Source organism: Cricetulus griseus, chromosome 2, assembly GCF_003668045.3.
Source record: "Cricetulus griseus strain 17A/GY chromosome 2, alternate assembly CriGri-PICRH-1.0, whole genome shotgun sequence".
NCBI classification, from domain to species: Eukaryota; Metazoa; Chordata; class Mammalia; order Rodentia; family Cricetidae; genus Cricetulus; species Cricetulus griseus.
The window spans coordinates 326,534,068-326,551,621 of NC_048595.1; the positions used below are offsets into that span (position 1 = coordinate 326,534,068).

The 17,554-nt window shown below is 44.8% G+C and overlaps 3 protein-coding genes across 4 annotated transcripts; all 3 read right to left on the reverse strand.

Annotated features, from left to right (window-relative positions):
- Positions 1-9,617: 9,617 nt before the first annotated feature.
- On the reverse strand, positions 9,618-11,773 carry LOC113834148 (MLV-related proviral Env polyprotein-like). The gene has a single exon (XM_027401496.2). It carries the CDS (start codon positions 11,628-11,630, stop codon positions 9,651-9,653), a length of 1,980 nt encoding a protein of 659 aa, XP_027257297.1. The 5' UTR covers positions 11,631-11,773; the 3' UTR covers positions 9,618-9,650.
- On the reverse strand, positions 11,774-13,877 carry LOC113834150. 2 transcript variants are annotated; one of them, XM_027401499.2, is made up of 3 exons: positions 12,527-13,877; positions 12,218-12,363; positions 11,774-11,913 (listed from the first exon to the last, which is right to left on the reverse strand). In XM_027401499.2, exons 1-3 carry the CDS (start codon positions 13,841-13,843, stop codon positions 11,850-11,852), a joined length of 1,527 nt encoding a protein of 508 aa, XP_027257300.1. In that variant the 5' UTR covers positions 13,844-13,877; the 3' UTR covers positions 11,774-11,849. The 2 variants fall into 2 exon arrangements, with proteins under 2 accessions (XP_027257300.1, XP_035296454.1); XM_035440563.1 differs by lacking the exon at positions 12,218-12,363.
- An 893-nt stretch (positions 13,878-14,770) lies between these two features.
- LOC113834149 (bromodomain-containing protein 4-like) lies at positions 14,771-17,294 on the reverse strand. Its single transcript, XM_027401497.2, has one exon. It carries the CDS (start codon positions 17,012-17,014, stop codon positions 15,164-15,166), a length of 1,851 nt encoding a protein of 616 aa, XP_027257298.1. The 5' UTR covers positions 17,015-17,294; the 3' UTR covers positions 14,771-15,163.
- Positions 17,295-17,554: the final 260 nt, after the last annotated feature.

The window sequence follows — 17,554 nt, forward strand, 5'->3', positions numbered from 1 at the left end:
ATTCAGTGTAAGTCCTCACTCACTGAAGAGAAGGGTCTAAGAGCTGTCAGCTAGGATGTCAAATTGCCCCTCCCTCAGAATCTTAGCTTATTTTAAGGGAAAATACATTTAATTATATTTAAATATAGATATCATGATCAGTGAGTTTTAACATTGTCTCCCTGTCAAGATGGGTCTCCTTCAGAGATGTTTTTCAGGACCTGTTTGTTTAGAAATGATACTCACATCAGTTGAAGGGTAGATGTCATTTCTGACTCTTCAGATATGTCAGTACTAGCAAGAATTTGAAAGCAGGTCACAAAAGGTTTGAGTGATAACATGGGAGGTAAGACACATGACATCCTTAGAAGGTATCTGTCCCCAGTCAGAAGAGAGTTTCTTCCTCATTAAATTATCTTCCTATTGAAAACAATATTTTAGAAGCAGAGTTTTAATTTAGCAGTCTTGCTGATGAAGGCATGAACGACTTTTTTCAAGATTCAGAAATTAACCCCCAATCTGCAATAAATGTTCTTCTTACACTCTACCTTTGCACTTATTACAGGGGACTCTTTCCCGTGGGAGAGTGGAGACAATATTTCAGGTGTAGTGTAGTGACTGGGCAAATCACTTAATCTCTTCAGCCTCAGTTACTGCAGCTGTAGGAAGGAGAAATGGTGTCACTCACTTCTTATAATAGCGGTCATTTCCATCTCTAAATACCCGACACATGCTAGCTACTTGCTCTGCCCATGGCATACATTATCATAAGTTTCTCATCTGTTCTGCATGGCAGGAATAATATTATCATCTATGCATTACAGTTGTAAAAGTTGTAGCTCAGATTTCTTCAGCAAGCTTCCCACATTCAGAGAGCTAACCTGTGGCTACAGCAGATTTAATAAAAATCAGTAATTTATTTATTTCTGGTGGAGAGGCATGTGCATGTGGAGGTCAGAGGACACTTGTGGGAGAAGGTTCTTTCCTTCCATTGTGTAGGTCTTGGGGATTGAGTTCAGGTTGTCAGACTTGGCATAAATTACTTTTGCTCACTGAGCTATCTCTCTAGATCCATAGCAGATTATAAAACTTCATATGTATATTCAAAAAGTCCCTGCCTGGTTTTTCTTGGAACTTTGAAAGTCATTAAAAATAACACATGAGGACATTTTGAAAACTTCCAAGTTTTCTGAAAACGCATGTTATTGTTATCTCCATCCTGATGGATGTGAATTATCTATCATGTATGCATTGAGTTCCTTATAACAAATACTTAACTTTGAGCCAGATTTTAACTAATCTATGAAAGTAGGGATTTCCCCCTAATGTATCTTGTATAAGGTGTATTATAAGGAAATCTTATTGTCATACTTAGGATCAGGTGTTTCTTTCTATTTCATTGTTTTTAGAGGAAAGGAATAATGAATCAAACTTGCCAATAAAAACTGACTGGATGTTTCAAGAGATAACTAACTGCCCATAACACAGTCTTTATGTAACACTCCCTGAAGCATGAATGATGTTATAAAAGTATCAGAGGAGAAGAAAGAAATATTCAACAAGGACCAGTGTATCTCTACTGAAGATTCAAGTGTCATCTATGCTCCTGACCAACTGTTTAACTTCCCCACCTGGCTCTTGATGTTTATCTTTAGAGTCAATAATGGCCAACAGGTTTGTTAAAACTTACTTGAAAAGTTTACCCTTGATTCAGAGGCATAAAACTTCTGTGAGAAGATGGCTGGGAATCTACAGAACTTCCCTGATATAAGCATTGCATTTGGAAAGAGGTTTTCTTTTGTAGGGAAGCATCCTATTTCCATAGAGAGGCACCAGCAGGAGATATCTCTCTATCTTCCTTGCCAAGGAAGGAGCTATGGGAGTCAGGCTATCAGGTAGCCAGTTAATCTCCGTGACAGGTTAACATTCAAGAAAGGCTTTTCCATTGACGTTTTCCAGAACTGCCAGCATCTCTGTGAAAGTCAGTAAAGCTCTGCAGATGAATCAGCTGAGCCCAGGAGTGAGCTGCCATTTCTGCTCCCTTGTTCTTAAGGTGCAGATAAAAAGACCCACCATAGGAAGGAACTGTGAGATTAAAGCCATGCACATAACACATGAGCATCATCTGGCATAGACTGATCACCACTACTGATCCCATTTTCCTAAATATACCTTCTAGTTGTTCTTGAAGACTTGGTGTGTTCTATTTTGCTGACTCAGGTAGATTATCTAAAGAGTTCAGAAGAAAATGCATTCAAATTCAGAAAAGATTGAGGACGTTTGATTTTCAAGGCTTTATCAAACATCATTGGTGTGTGGAATATAGTTTTGTGTAGGTTTGGCAAGAGACGCATGTTGGGGTCTAGAGGGAGAAATAATGCCATTGGAGTGCTAACTTGTTACTTATTTTGGGTCTCTTTAGTTGTGTGAATATTGGGGCCACTCATTTACAGATTTTATTTAAAATTGTAGGTGAGATGGTATAGCAGAGTGTTGTCTAGTTCTTCTGTCAGAGATTTGGCCACATTTAGGTCTATGAGTAAAGGCATGAGATAATCTCGACCCACTGAATAACCAGGCTCAGTTTTCCTTTACCCAGAGCTTGAATTTGGTTGAACCTTAACAGACTAGATAGAAGAAACAAAATTGATTATGAAAGTGATATTTCTAAGGAAAATGATGGGTTCTGCTCCATTTTGCTGTGTGTATTTGGTCATTGATTTTGAGTAGAGGATGGAAGGGGCAACCTTACATTATCTCTGAAGCTTTCTTTCCACAGCTGCAGAACCATGCCACACCTTAGAGATGAAGACGTTTGCCAACCACATGGCTTGGCAACCTCTGTGCAAATTCCAGGGCCTAGGGTAAAGGGATTCTAAACCGAACACCTTTTATTATATACCTGTACACTTTGGGAGGTAGAATTAATGTCTTAAGCTCTGGAGGCTCAACTTGGGCTCCACTTTACCTCTGGCCAGTTTCTTCTGGTAAAACCAGGGAGTCAGGGCTTACTCTCAGGCCGCTGATCTTAGACAGTTTGCTTAATGCATGCTGCCTTCATCTTCCTGTGAGTAAGGACATCTCAGGTAAGTTCCTTGTCTACCTCTGTCTGGGGTACAGGTGTGTGTGTACATATGGTGTGGGTGTATCTTTGTGTGTTTGTGCCCTGTCCTTCTTCAGCTCCCCCTTTCTAGGGACATTTGTCTGAACTCCCGTTGGCCCCTTTTCCTATCCAGACTTCTCTGTGCTGAAAAAGAAGATTAAGTTTGAATGGGTCATTGTTTCTTGTAAGATAAACAACAGTTGATAAAGGCGGGGGATGACCTAGTTCTGAAGCCAACAAGCAAGGAGGAGTTTATGGCTCTGTGCTCTTTAGACTTAACCAGTTTTTCCTCTTGGAATGCATTTTATGGGACATGACTAATCATCCTGGCAATATGTTACCAAAGTCTTTTTGGCTGTTGATCAAAGTCTCTACTAGTCCAGCACATGAACTCTGAGAACCCAGACATTGAGAACACAGTGAGGAGCTGGAGAAAGTATGTGTAAAGAATGTTGGCTTTTGACTCCCATAGAAAGGGAACAAAAAGAACAGGGATAATGAATTGAGAGAAGAATTGTGACTAACCAATGCATAGGAAAAGATGCCCAACCTTTTTAATAATCAAAGAAGTAAAAATAAAGGTAACAATGCTAAAGGCTATCACCACCACCCCAATCATATTTCCAGGAATGTAAATGGTTGGCCAAATTTGCTGTGTATCTGAGTCTGAGAATTCGGCATGCTTTTTTTTGCAGCTTCCAGGTACAGCCTTTCTGATAAACACAGTCATGTAAAATATATAGATTCTTCGATCAACAGTTCTTACTTTAGGACTTATCACTAGGAGATAACTACATGATATATGCATATAAAGCACAGTGTATTATGTGTTCGCAGAAGTGTATTCAGAAGCACTGTTAGGTGATTGGTATAATAAAGTATGGCCAATACCCACTGTAAAATCCCATGTAGTCAACATAACCTATCTTGTGGCACTTTAGATATTGCCATGGGAATTTATCCAGTGATGCAAATCAGGGTGTTAAATAGACTCACATCCATCTGTTCCTCTAAGGCAATGTTAGCAGAAATGTGACATGTCCACTTAAATTTTAACAGGAACAATTGGAGTGCTCTGTACTTCATTTCCAATCGAACTCCCAGCTGTGTGCCTTATCCACTTTGTCCTTAGGGAAACTTACACAGACTTTCTTATTCTTAGTCAAAATGAAGATAATAAAACTAACCTCTTTGAGGTTGCCGTACGACTCAAGCCATAAAGCACACGTCAAGCACCTGGGATGAAATAAATAAAAAGTTCTTTGATTTCTTGTCCATTCAGAGTTTCAATTTTCTTTTCATTATATAAGTACAAACAGCTGTGTTCTTATGCTTAAGAGTAAAAGGGAGGCAGCTAAGTGGGATTTGAATAGCTTCCATTTATCTTAATGCAGGAAGAGCCCTTGTTCCAAGTATGTGGACCAGTATTTTCCTAAGGCTACAGCCTGCCAGAAAATAGCCGTATTGAATCATTGTTTTCTGAAGCCAGGAGAGGAGACTGAGTGACTGGTGCTGATGGAGAGCCTAAAATAATATCTCATTCTTGTCATCCTTAGTCACTTTAAGACCAAATGATTTTGTGTAGATCTACGGTTCCTCTCTTGGTCTGGAAGAACAAAGCTTTTGTTAATAATGCTCTTAGACAACGGAGCTTTGTCCTATGCCCAGGAGTACCATCCCACCTAATGGGAGAAGCTGTTCCAAGTGCCTTCAACCACCTGCAGAGGGCGATGGGCAGACTCACAAAGTACAACTCAGTTCTTCCATATTGCACTGAAGTTAGTGGATTCAGCCACCTGGAAATGCCCCTTGGGCCCATTTAGCTCTAAAGAAAAAACAAATAGCACCTCCTGCTTTTTTCTTTCTATATCTGGGAGTTGAAAAATGAAATGGTAATATTTTTTATGTTTTTATTTTGAAAATCTCTGGTTCATGGATAATTATTTTAGGTAATTTTGCATAATCTTTTTTGAACTGTTGACAGTATAGAATGAGGGATAATTACGGCTCAAGGATTTTTATCACTGGTTAAAGGATCATTAGAAGAGCATGAATTAGACAGTCAGTGTCTAATGACCTTCCTCCCATTTCTCTCTTCTACACAAAACAACCCCTGGCTTGTTCTCATAGCAGGACGTCTATCTTTGATTTTCATTTAGTAGTAGGCCATATCTAAGGTGAGAACAAGTAATGCTCCAGACTTTGTTACATGGTTTGCCCATATTGTCTTGACATTTCTCAAGGGTAGTCCAGAAATGGCTAGCTTTACAAGCATGGTTGGGGAACCATGTGAAATGAAAATGCAGATTCCAAGGCTCTGTTCTCTAGACTCACGGTGTTGGAATCCTGTAGTGGGACCCAGGGATCTTCCACTTTAACAAATGCCTTTTGGTAATACTTATGCACATAAACTTTAAAGTCTCCTCTTACTTTCTAGCGTCCATGGGATTCAAATATAATGGCTTTTTTTCTTTCCAGTTTTCTGATTTCTGTGCTCACATTTCAATGATATACAAAAAAATAAAAATAAAGCCTCACGAACTGTTGAGTAGGGAACAAACCATATCTCCTTCAGTTGCTGATGATTGCACATGTGTTTCTATAGCTAAGTTGCCTTTTAGGAGATAAAAATCATACCTGATTTTATTATAGGAGTGAGAACTAAGTGAGAAATCCCCTCTTAACAGATGGTGCTACACATTTTGGAGAGGAAGACTTACAAGTCCCAGGGATAGGACAGGGATGTACAGGGCTCTCTGTGTCCTGCACGGAGAAAGTTTCTGATATTGTGGTGTGATTCCCAGGCCCAGGAAGTCCTGTCTGCTTTTTGTGTGTCTTCTTGTAATGCCTACCCCTATTAGAATGAAATGCAACTTGAAAGTTAGTGAGCACATTTAATTGTATTTTCACAGGCTGGCTTAAACTGCTGCTCTGAGGATGGACCTAAATTTATTCATTTAATGAGAGGAGCAGAGAAACCCCATGGGCTCCTTTGGTAGGGGGAGTTAGGAACATAGGGAGGTTATGTTTGAGGGGGCAGAATAAATTGATTAGGAGAAGGTCTAAGACAAATTTTACTTTGGGCCTAATCATGAGATTTCTGTGTTAGTTTTGTTTCCCTGACACAAGTTATTTAGGAACTAAAGAGACATCTGTTTTCACTTACATTTTTCATATTTGAGTTCAAGATCATACAATCCAGAGAGAACAAATACAATCCACTTTGGCTTCACCTAAGAGCCTTCTACTGAAATGTCATTCTTAAATGCGTGTAGCACCTCCTAATACTGCAACCTTGAGGACTAAGATGTTCTATCTGGACCCCTGGAGAAAAATGTGTCTAATCCATAGCAGTTGTTCTCCAGTATACCCAGAAATCTTTAGGCTCTCACACAATCCTCTTTCTCAGTGCATGTCCAGTGTAGGTAGTCTAATATCCTTGGACTGTAACAGTACTTCAGATAGTAATGCCTCAGGGTAACAAGTGGGTGTTGAGAGGGAAGAACGTCATGTCCTGTGGCAGCTGAATCAACAGAGGAGAAGTGGGAGCCAATAGCCTGCTTCTGAGTCCTAAACACCCATGACCTTCCAGTGGGTTTTGCCAGGAGCAGGATAATGAGAATGAATGAGATTTAGTTTAGCTTATTCTACTCTTTGCCAGGCCCCACACAAAGCTTTAAATATGTGATTATTTCTAGCAAATACAATGAGCTTTATGGCATTTCTTTATCAACTCGAGAAAGACCAGAGGTGATTTTGTAACTCTAGCAAAGAGTTTGTAGGTATATTGATTTCACTATAATCCTGGCATTTCTTTGTATTCTCTTTGAAGGTTTTATTTTTTTTTCCTAAGCTGAAAATGGCACTCAGTTTTCCCAATGTTTATTTTCTTTTAGCACTATACTATGTGGGAAGTAGTACTGATTCCTTAATTTACACAGTATGAAGTAACCATCTTCCATAAAGAGGAAGTTAACAGGAATGTGCTCACAGTGAAGGGGTTCATTGTTGATTAGCTTGTGTAGATGGGTCTATATTTCCAGAAGCTCATCTCAGAGTCTAGAAGCAGGTAGATGTGGCGGGTGGGTATTTATATGGAAGTAGAGGGAGGTAAGTGTGAATGCCTACTGTGAATGAATAAGTGAATGGATGGGGGAACAAATGAATGAAGTCTACTCCTTCCAGATGGAGGCTGCTCCTTTACCAAGTTGACTGACCTGTTTTACGGCTACTCAAAGAGTTTATTAAAACCCCAGTTAATAGTCTTCTGCTTTTAGAAAACTCTCATCAGAGAGAAGAAAGACATAATTAGCTTCAATATTCTCCCATATGTAAGCTGGGAATTTGGCATGAATTGAGACATGGTTCATGTGTTTTGGATAATCAGCACAGTTTGGGATAGACACCCCGCTCCCATTCAAATCCTTTTTGGTTAGGATACCAGAAATGGAGACTAATGGCTCCATTATTATTTTTCTCTTTATGCAAGACTTTTTAACTTGCCTGAAACCTGGTACCAACTATCCTATGAACCATGTCTGCTTCAATTACCTCTTTGTCATGTCCCAGGAAAGTGTACTTACGAGATGCATCAAATGAAGGTTGGTTTCAGCATCATGTGATGGATGACCAAGTAGAAAAATGACAGCAGTGACTTGTCATCTCACTGTGCTTTGATCTCAGAGGCATCAAGACAAATACCTTATGTATAAATTTACCTAAGGTGCAGTATGTGATAATAGTACATCCATACCAACACTCCTGGATGCTGAATAATTCACCTTCATTTTGTATACTGTGTACATATATTATTATCTTAACAATAAAATCAAAGAAATGATCATTCTTCTGTTAGGTGCTGTTAGGTATTGTGGCCAGACTCTTGATGAAACACCACAGCTGGAATTTGAACATAGAAAGTCTGGCTTCTTACATGCTTGAAGCCTTGCTAGAAGCACAGACATGGTTTGAGCAATGTATGTTAGTAACACACCCCAACATTTTCCCTTACTAAATCACCAGTTTTTGCATATCTCACTTCATAATACTTCAGAGAAACAGGCAAAGAACATGGAGGACCATAGCAAAGTGGATTTCTCTCCTTCTTGTAAGGCCTTTTTATATAGAGGAAGAATTCTGACTTAACATGAATTCATGTTTAAGTATAAGAAGATAACAGTTTTCATTAAGCTTAAGTGTGATCTATCAGGCAATATATTTTGAAATTCTTTTCACATACATTATTAGTATCATTCCATATGTTCATGCTTTTAGAAAAGACTGAGTTAAAAATCATTTTAAGCTGAAGTGTAATGAATTTTAGAAATTTGTCACATAGATTATTAGTGTGATTTCATATGCTTAAGTTCTTAGGAGATACTGAGTTAAAAGGCAATACTAGGGCTGGGATTGTAGCTCAGCTTGCTTAGCTTGAGGTTCTGGATTTAATCACCTTCTCTACAAAATAAATACAGAAAACAAACAACAATAAAAACAAAACCCCCTTTCAAAGTTCCTTTATATGGTGAGTATAAATTTTATTTGAAATATTTGTGCCTAGAAGGGTTTTGTTATATAAATCAAGAATGCAAGTCCATCCTACAATGACCACAGACTTGAATCTTGAGTATTCATACTTTTAATTTGAAGTATAACACTTTTTGTTGTAGCAAGGCAAGTCTTGTTGACATTTTCTTTTCAATTAGATTTTTCATATGGTGCTAATGAAAGACCCCGAAGGGATACTTTCGTAGAGGGAGACCCACACACCCAGGAATCAGCGAGGCCACGAACTGGATGCAAAAAACAAGAGGCTTTATTGGAGACGCAGGTACCTGGGGCGACTTAGCTTCTGTGTGGCTAAGCGCCCCGAGCCAAGGGAAAAGGGGTCCTTATATAGGAAAAAGGCGCAAGCTAGGAGCAAGGATTCTATTGGATAATTCTAATGAGGCATTATACAGAGCTATTCCCATTGGTCAATGTATATGAGGCGCTATACAGGGTTATTCAAATGAGGCAAAGTACAGAGTTATTCAAATGAGGTGAAACACAGAGTCTTTCAAATGAGGCGAAATACAGAATCATTTCCATTGGATGGTTCAAATGAGACACAGAGCCATTCCAGATCAGCATATTCTCAAGGTCTGGTGTCTGGTACAGCAGACTCAATTCCCCCCCTTTTCCTGATGGCTGACCTTGGGGGCGGAGACCTTGGGACGGAGTGTTTCTCTTCGGGCGGGGCGGGGGCTCAGGGGCAGAGCTCCAGGCCGGCTCACTCGGTGTTTGTCCTCGTGCTGACCCACCTGGTGCTCGCCCTCGTGCCAGCCCACCCGGTGCTCGTTCTCGGGCTGGCCCACCTGGTGCTCATTCTCGGGCCGGCCCCACCCGGTGCTTGTTCTCGGGCCGGCCCCACCCGGTGCTTGTTCTCGGGCCGGGCGGGGAAAGGCCACCGGGGGTGGGGATCGGGGAAGCCGCCGACAGGAGGAAGAGGAGACAAACTTGAGAAAGAAAGGGCTAAGGGACAGGGGTCTTTCATTCCCCCATTTCTCTTGTAACTGAATGGAATCTTTCATTCAGAGGTCTCTAGATACTCTGGATCTATTTGCTTTAGCTGATGATATTGTTGAGTTAAGACTAAGGCCTGTACAACAGATAGTCGTTCTCTGATGAATTGAGTCAGTTTGTTCAGAATGCAGGGACCAAATATGAGGATCAAAAATAGAATAACCAGAGGTCCCATGAGCGTGGATATAAGGGTAGTCAACCAGGGGGATTTAGCGAACCATCCCTCGAACCATCCTTGTTGAGACTCAAATAGCTGTTGCCTCTGTTTTAGCCTCTCCCTAAGTTTGGCCATGCTATCCCTAACTATTCCTGTATGATCTGCATAAAAGCAGCATTCTTCCTTGAGGGCAGCACATAGCCCCCCTTCCTGTAAAAATAATAAATCTAATCCTCGTCTGTTCTGCAGGACCACCTCAGAGAGTGATGTTAAGGATTTCTCGAGTGCACTGACTGACTCTTCTAGGACCTGGATATCCGTGTGCATGGCTTGTTGTAGAAGCTTAAAATGATTAATTCCCTGTAGGGCAACGGTTCCGGTCCCTATGCCGGCTGCTATGCCCCCCACTGTTATTCCTCCTAATAATAGGGCCACGGTAAAGGATATTGGCTCCCTCTTATATCGGGTTGATTTCTCTAGTACGCTGTAAACATATTCAGGTTGGTGGTATGTGACTTTGGGCCAAAGTTCTATCAATATACAAAAGTCAATGGTGGTGTTGAGAACAGTGGTAGAGACACAGGGAGTCAACCCAGTACTGCAAGCCCAATAAGTTCCATAAGGGGCAACAAGGTATCGGCTGTCCTGAGATAATGGCTCTACTTGGTTACATAATTCTTGATGTGAGGAAGGAATCCTGCCTATGCATAGCCCCTTTCCTGAGACCTCAGATATTGTGAGCTTGTGCTGCATAGCAGCTCCGCAACTGGTAGGTGCTGAGGTCTGGTTGGAGTAGTTGCCCAGTATTGCCACGCCTTCATAATATGGGGGCCGGGAAACTAGGCATAACCAGCATTCCTGAGTCTTGTTGGGGTCTGAAAAATTTAAGGCTTGGTAAACTCCTTGGATTAATTGTAATAATCTATCTCTGGTACCTGGAGGGTCTCTGGTTATCTCGATGTTTAGGGCATCTGGGGTGGGGGAGAAGGTGACAGCACCTGGTGTAGGAGTGATAGCTTTAGGAACGGTAGGGGGTTTAGGGACTTGAAAATGGGTTGGGGATCTCTGGTCCGCTATTACTATGTTTGGCCCGACTGATTGTTGGCTTAGGGGAGTAATTTGTCTGTACAGGGAGAATAAAGTCACCGGATCTTTCCCTGCTCGGTGCAGCCTGAGTCCCCAGACCTTAGGACTATCCCAAGTAGTTCTTTTTCCAGCATCTGTGAACCTTAGGATGAGAGGGTTGCATTTTCCTCCGGGGGTGGCGCCTTGAAAACCTCCCCCTCCGGCACTATCATAACAAGGTCCGCAGGCTCTTTGCCCACATCTCCATGGTCCTTTCCCTGCGTACCCTGGGATCTCCCTCCGTTTGAGAGTGATGAAATCCCAAGAGGAAGAGGGTTTCCAGTAAGCCTCCCCTGTGGTTTCACATCCCCATCTTGCACAGTACCCTTCCTGCGGCCCCCCGCAGCCATGAGTTGGTTTATGGCCGGGGCAAACATAAAAATCCTTGCTTCTTGTTCCTATCCTTCCCCCAGGGTGGTGGCATCCGTACCCTGGGAATGGTTCCTGGTCAGAGGGATCCCAATCAGACCCTACTAAGTCACATAGGTCGACATAGAGAGGAGGGAACCCATCATGTAGAGTCCCTATATAAGTGCTGAGGTTGGCTATTTCCCCGGTCCCTAGATTGGCTATTTTCCAGGTGATATTATAAACCCTGTGGGGGTTAGTTGCTACATGGGGGGTAAACAGACAACCAATCAACAGGAGGGTGTACGAGAGAGTCTTATCTTTAAAGGATTTTGAGTGCGGTGTGCGGTCCATTCTGATGCAGTGGCTGAATCGGTGGGTCGGGCTGGCTTTACATGTGAAGCATGTATCCAAGCTGCAATGCCGTCTACCTTGAGTGCGGTGGGAGTGGTAAGCAAAACGATGTAGGGTCCCTTCCAGCGGGGTTCAAGGTTCTTGGCCTGGTGACGCCGGACCCAAACAGTGTCCCCGATCTGGTAGGAATGGGGGATGGTGGGATGGTCCCTCTGGTCTTTATAAGCTTGAGCAAGGGGTTTCCAGACCTCCCGTTGTACTAGTTGGAGGGCCTGTAAATGAGCTTGGAGAGAAGGGGAGTTAGCAAAATCTGAGACATCTTGATCAAGAAAGTTAATGATAGGAGTAGGTACTCCATACAGGATCTCAAAGGGTGTGAGCCCATGTGGTCCAGGGGTATTACGAGCGCGGTAGAGTGCTAGGGGGAGTAGGAGGACCCAGTCTCTAGTGCCAGTTGCAAGCGACAATTTTGTTAAAGTCTCCTTGATTGTTCTATTCATCCTTTCTACCTGTCCTGAACTTTGGGGTCTATAAGCACAATGTAATTTCCAATCAATCCCCAACAAGGTGGCCACTGACTGACTTACCTGGGAGACGAAGGCGGGCCCATTGTCTGTTCCCAATACCTGAGGCATCCCATAACGGGGAAAGATTTCTTCAAGCAATTTCTTAGTAACGATCTTGGCTGTTTCATGTTTAGTAGGGAAGGCTTCAACCCATCCTGAAAAGGTGTCTACAAAAATTAATAGATACTTGTATCCATATTTTCCTGGTTTAATCTCAGTGAAATCTATCTCCCAATGTGTTCCGGGCCGGTAGCCTCTGACCCGGTTCCCGGGAGGAAGCTTCAGTCTGGATGCGTTGACTCGGGCGCACGCATCACATTGCTCAGTTACCTGTTTTAGAATATCGTTCTTCCCCAAAAGGAAATTGAATTCCTCTTCTCGTTCGAGGAGCTCCCGCATCTTCTTGGAGCTCAGATGTGTCATCTTATGTAAAAATGTCACTAGGTACTTGGTTACCCGGTAGGGGATGACAGTCTTTCCTTCATAAGTCCAATCCCCGTTTGGTTCCTTTGCGGCTCCCAATTTCTCTAGGGTTTGGATGTCTCTTTGTTCATAGTCCCATGAGGGGAAGGGATGGTCGTTGGTGGGCTCTAGAGCCAGGAGGTTAGTGGTGTCTGTGGTCAGGGCCGCCTCTCGGGCAGCCAAGTCTGCCCTTCGATTGCCCCTTGCTTCGAAAGAATCCCCTTTTTGGTGTCCAGGGCAATGTATGATACTTAAGGCAGCGGGCAGATGAAGAGCCCTTAAGAGAGCGAGGATTTCCTCCTTATTTTTAATGTCTTTCCCTTCGGAGGTAAGCAGCCCCCTCCGTCTGTAAATTTCTCCATGTATATGGGCAGTGGCGAAGGCATAACGACTGTCTGTATACACGGTGAGCCTCTTACCTTCTGCCAATTTTAGAGCCTGCGTGAGTGCTATGAGTTCTGCCCTCTGTGCGGAAGTTCCAGGGGGGAGTGCCTGGGCCCAGACGACCTGATTCTCTGTGGTGACTGCCGCGCCCGCCCTTCGTTCTCCTTGATGCAAAAAGCTGCTTCCATCCGTGAACCAGATGTGGTCCGGGCTAGGTAGAGGCTGGTCAGTCAGGTCGGATCTCGCTCCATGGGCCTCGGCCAATACCTGTAAGCAATCATGAGCCTCGGGCTCCCCAGGGAGGGGGAGCAGGGTGGCTGGGTTCAGAGTCACCAAAGGCCCGAAGTGGACCCGGTCTTTGTCTAACAGCATAGTCTGGTAATGAGTCATTCGGGCATTAGTAAGCCATCTGTCTGGAGGCTGTCTGATGACTGCCTCTACTGCATGAGGGGCATGTATGGTCAAAGGCTGCCCCAAGGTTAGCTTGTGAGAATCTTTTACCAGCAGGGCTATAGCAGCAATCATTCGAAGGCAGGGTGGCCATCCCGATGCCACAGGATCCAATTTCTTGGAGAGGTATGCAGTGGGCCTTCTCCAAGGCCCCAGTTTTTGGGTGAGGACTCCCTTAGCATAGCCCTCCTTCTCATCTATAAAAAGTTCAAATGGCTTAGCTAAGTCCGGTAGACCCAGGGCTGGTGATTCAAGGAGAGCCTTTTTGATGTCGGTGAAGGCTTTCTTTTGGGGCTCTTCCCATTTAAAAGCAACCCCTGGCCGAGTGAGGGGGTAGAGGGGAGCCGCCATTTCGGCAAACCCAGGGATCCATAGGCGGCAGAAGCCTGCCGTTCCCAAGAATTCTCTCAGTTGGCGGGGATTTTGTGGGGTGGGAATGTCTAAGATGGCTCACATACGGGCTTCCGTTAGCCATCGACGTCCATCCTTTATCTTGTATCCTAAATAGGTCACCTGTTTCTGACATATCTGGGCCTTCTTGGCGGATGCCCGGTACCCTAGGCTCCCAAGAGTCTGGAGGAGGGCTTGAGTGCCTTCCTTGCATTCCCCTTTGGTTTTGGCTGCCAGGAGAATGTCATCTACATATTGTAAGAGGATTAGAGCGGGGTACCTAACCCGGAATTCTGCCAGGTCCTGATGTAAAGCTTCATCAAAAAGGGTAGGGCTGTTCTTAAACCCTTGAGGTAGCCTAGTCCAAGTCAGCTGCCCAGAGATTCCAAGGGCCGCGTCCTGCCATTCAAAGGCAAATATAGGCTGGCTGGTGGGATGCAGGCGGAGGCAGAAGAAAGCGTCTTTAAGATCTAAGACTGTGTACCAGGTATAGTTAGGTGGCAATCCACTCAGCAAATTGTAAGGGTTGGGGACAGTAGGGTGTATGTCCTCTATCCTTTTATTGACTTCTCTTAGGTCCTGCACTGGCCGGTAGTCATTAGTTCCCGGCTTCCTAACGGGTAGCAAGGGTGTATTCCAAGGAGATTTACAGGGCACCAGAATCCCTTGTTCAAGTAACCTTTTAATATGTGGCCGAATTCCTTCGCGGGCTTCTTTAGGCATTGGATACTGTCTGACGGATGCAGGAAGGATGGCAGCTTTTAAGGTTACTATAATTGGGGCCTGGTTAATGGCAAGGCCCATTCCTCCTGTTTCAGCCCAGGCTTGGGGAAATTCCGCAAGCCAGTGATCAAGGGTTTCCTGATTGTTCGAATTAGTCCTCTTTTCATGGAGTCTATATTCATCTTCTATGGACATTGTCAAGATGGTAAGGGGAATTCCCTCTGGCCCTGTGACTTTGACTTCTGACCTCTCAAAGTGTATTTGAGCTTTTAATTTGGTCAATAGGTCCCGTCCTAGTAAGGGGTAGGGGCAATCTGGCACATGGAGGAAAGAATGCATAACCTTACCGGTCGCGAGCTGGAGCTGCCGATTTGTAGTCCAATGGTACTGCTTTCCGCCTGTAGCTCCCTGTACCCATGCAGTCCGGTGACTCAGGGGTCCGGGTGACCGATTCAGAACGGAATGTTGTGCCCCTGTATCGACTAGGAAGGTGACCGGATGCCCCCCGACTTGCAGTGTTATCCTGGGCTCAGGGGGGGGCTCCTGGCCCCGACTCCTCTAATCTTCTAGGTTCAGGAGGTCAGAAACCCTTGGCGGTGGAAGCTTGGCCCGGGGGTTCTTAGGGCATTCTCTTGCCCAATGTCCTTTTTCTTTACAGTAAGCACATTGGTCCCTGTCCAGGTGGGGCCCCCTTCTGTCATCCCTCTGTCTATTCTGTCTCTGGCCTGTCACTACTGTGGCCAATAACCTGCTCATTTCTTTATTCCGCTTACGGTCTCTCGCAACCTCTTTTTCCTCAGCTTCCTGTCTTAGTCTTTCCTCTCTCTCCTGAGTTTCCTTCCTCCAACGTTCTTCTCTTTCTGTCTGTGTTTCCCTCTTATTAAAAATACGTTCTGCTTCCTTCAACAAATCTTGGAGTGTATATCCCTGTAGATTTTCTAGCCTTTGAAGCTTGTTTCTTATGTCCGGGGCTGATTGCCAAATAAAGGACATAGAAACGTTGGTGGCCTGACCTGGATCTTCCGGATTATAGGGAGTATACATCCTGTACGCTTCTTTCAATCTCTCTAGAAAAGCGGCAGGTGATTCCTCCGCACCCTGTATTATCTGCTTCACCTGGGCCAAATTAGTGGGTCTGCGTCCTGCCCCCCGGAGTCCCGCTACCAGCAACTGGCGATAGAGACGCAGGTGGGTCCTACCTGCTTCGGTGGTAAAATCCCATTCAGGTCTTTCAAGAGGGCAAGCCGCATCAATTTCATTGGGTAGCTGGGTGGGCTGCCCGTTTACTCCTGGGACATTTTTTCGTGCTTCTAGTAGCACGCGCTGTTTCTCTTCCGAGGTTAAAAGGACCTGCAAAAGCTGCTGACAATCATCCCAGGTGGGTTGGTGAGTCGTGAGTACCGACTCTATGAGAGATGTCAGCCTCACGGGGTCTGCAGAAAAAGAAGGATTATTATTTTTCCAGTTATAGAGGTCCGATGCTGAGAATGGCCAATACTGAGGTTGGCCGTTCAGCCCAGTTCGGAGGGGCAGAGTGGTTGAATCTGGAACGGGCTGCTCCCTACGACCTCTTAGTCGATAAGCCATTGGTGAAGGGTCAGGGGCCGCTTCCGCCAAGGCAGCGGCGGAGTCCGCTTCTGCCTCTGGTGGGGGCGGCAGTGGCGGATATGGCGGGGGCTCCTCCGTTAATAGATCAACCAACTGGTCTTCTCCCGGAGGGAGTACCTTAGGTGTCTTCTTTTCTTTAGCCTTAGTGTCTTTCACCACGGTAGGGTAAAGGTTGGAATGGGAAGGGGGGTTGGGAGGAATCAAAGGAGTGGGAGGTGTAGGGGCCGAAGGAATGGGTCGGTTGGAGCGGTTAGAGGGGGGAAGGAGAGAGGGGCCCTTGGGATGTAAGAAAGGACGTACCCAGGGAGGGGGGTCCTGAACCAAAGCCTCCCAAGTGACGATATAAGCCACTTGATCGGGATGCCCGTGTGGTCCAGGATCCATAATCTTCTCTTTTATCTGGAATATAGTCTGGGGGTTAAAGGTACCATCTCGCGGCCAGCCTACGTCAAAGGTCGGCCATTCTGAAGAACAAAGAGTAATCCATTTGCGTTTACGCACATTAACAGATTGGTTATGAGCATATTCCTGTACATCTTTCCAGTGGGAGAGTGTTAGGGACAAAGGAGTGGTGACAGTTTGCCCCATAGTTTCTAGGCTTAGGAGGGCACAAATGACAGCTACAAGACAAAGACCGAATAACACAGAACAGACTTTCGCAGCGCGGTTTCGACAGAGAGTCGACAGAAGGAATTGAGAGAGAGTCGAGGAAGGGGGCCCTCCTTCCTCGTCCCCAGTAAAGATTGCAAATCCCTCAAGCCGAGGGCCTTCTCCAAAGAGACTGGGAAAATGTCCAGTCATAGATCTAAGTTCAAAGTACAAATCTCTCACCCTGAGGGCTTCCCAAGTTCAAAATACAAATCCCTCTTCCTGAGGGCTTCCCAAGTTCAAAATACAAATCCCTCTTCCTGAGGGCTTCAAACGCTACCAGGACGTCTCCTGGAGCCGCGGTCGGGAGTTCGGACCCGTCAGTCCCTCCTCGGATCCGCCTACAAATGTACACAGCTGTATACTACAAACGCAAGCGCAATTCACAAGACAGACTCAGACCAGACAAGACAAAACAGCGGATCCGCACAACACTTACCTCCCAGACGTGGGTCGGTGGTCCCTGGGCGGGTCTCAATCCCGGACGAGCCCCCAAATGAAAGACCCCGAAGGGATACTTTCATAGAGGGAGACCCACACACCCAGGAATCAGCGAGGCCACGAACTGGATGCAAAAAACAAGAGGCTTTATTGGAGACGCAGGTACCTGGGGCGACTTAGCTTCTGTGTGGCTAAGCGCCCCGAGCCAAGGGAAAAGGGGTCCTTATATAGGAAAAAAGGCGCAAGCTAGGA

What these genes read in the sequence shown, in the direction of transcription:
- LOC113834149 (XM_027401497.2), bottom strand. Translation starts at nt 17,014, where the DNA reads ATGACTGGACATTTTCCCAGTCTCTTTGGAGAAGGCCCTCGGCTTGAG.
- LOC113834148 (XM_027401496.2), bottom strand. Translation starts at nt 11,630, where the DNA reads ATGGACCGCACACCGCACTCAAAATCCTTTAAAGATAAGACTCTCTCG.
- LOC113834150 (XM_027401499.2), bottom strand. Translation starts at nt 13,843, where the DNA reads ATGGCGGCTCCCCTCTACCCCCTCACTCGGCCAGGGGTTGCTTTTAAA. An exon ending in AGAACGATATTCTAAAACAG is followed by an intron (nt 12,364 to 12,526) that starts GTAACTGAGCAA and finishes TAATTTTTGTAG; the next exon opens with ACACCTTTTCAGGATGGGTT. An exon ending in GGCCCGCCTTCGTCTCCCAG is followed by an intron (nt 11,914 to 12,217) that starts GTAAGTCAGTCA and finishes CTTCTCTCCAAG; the next exon opens with CTCATTTACAGGCCCTCCAA.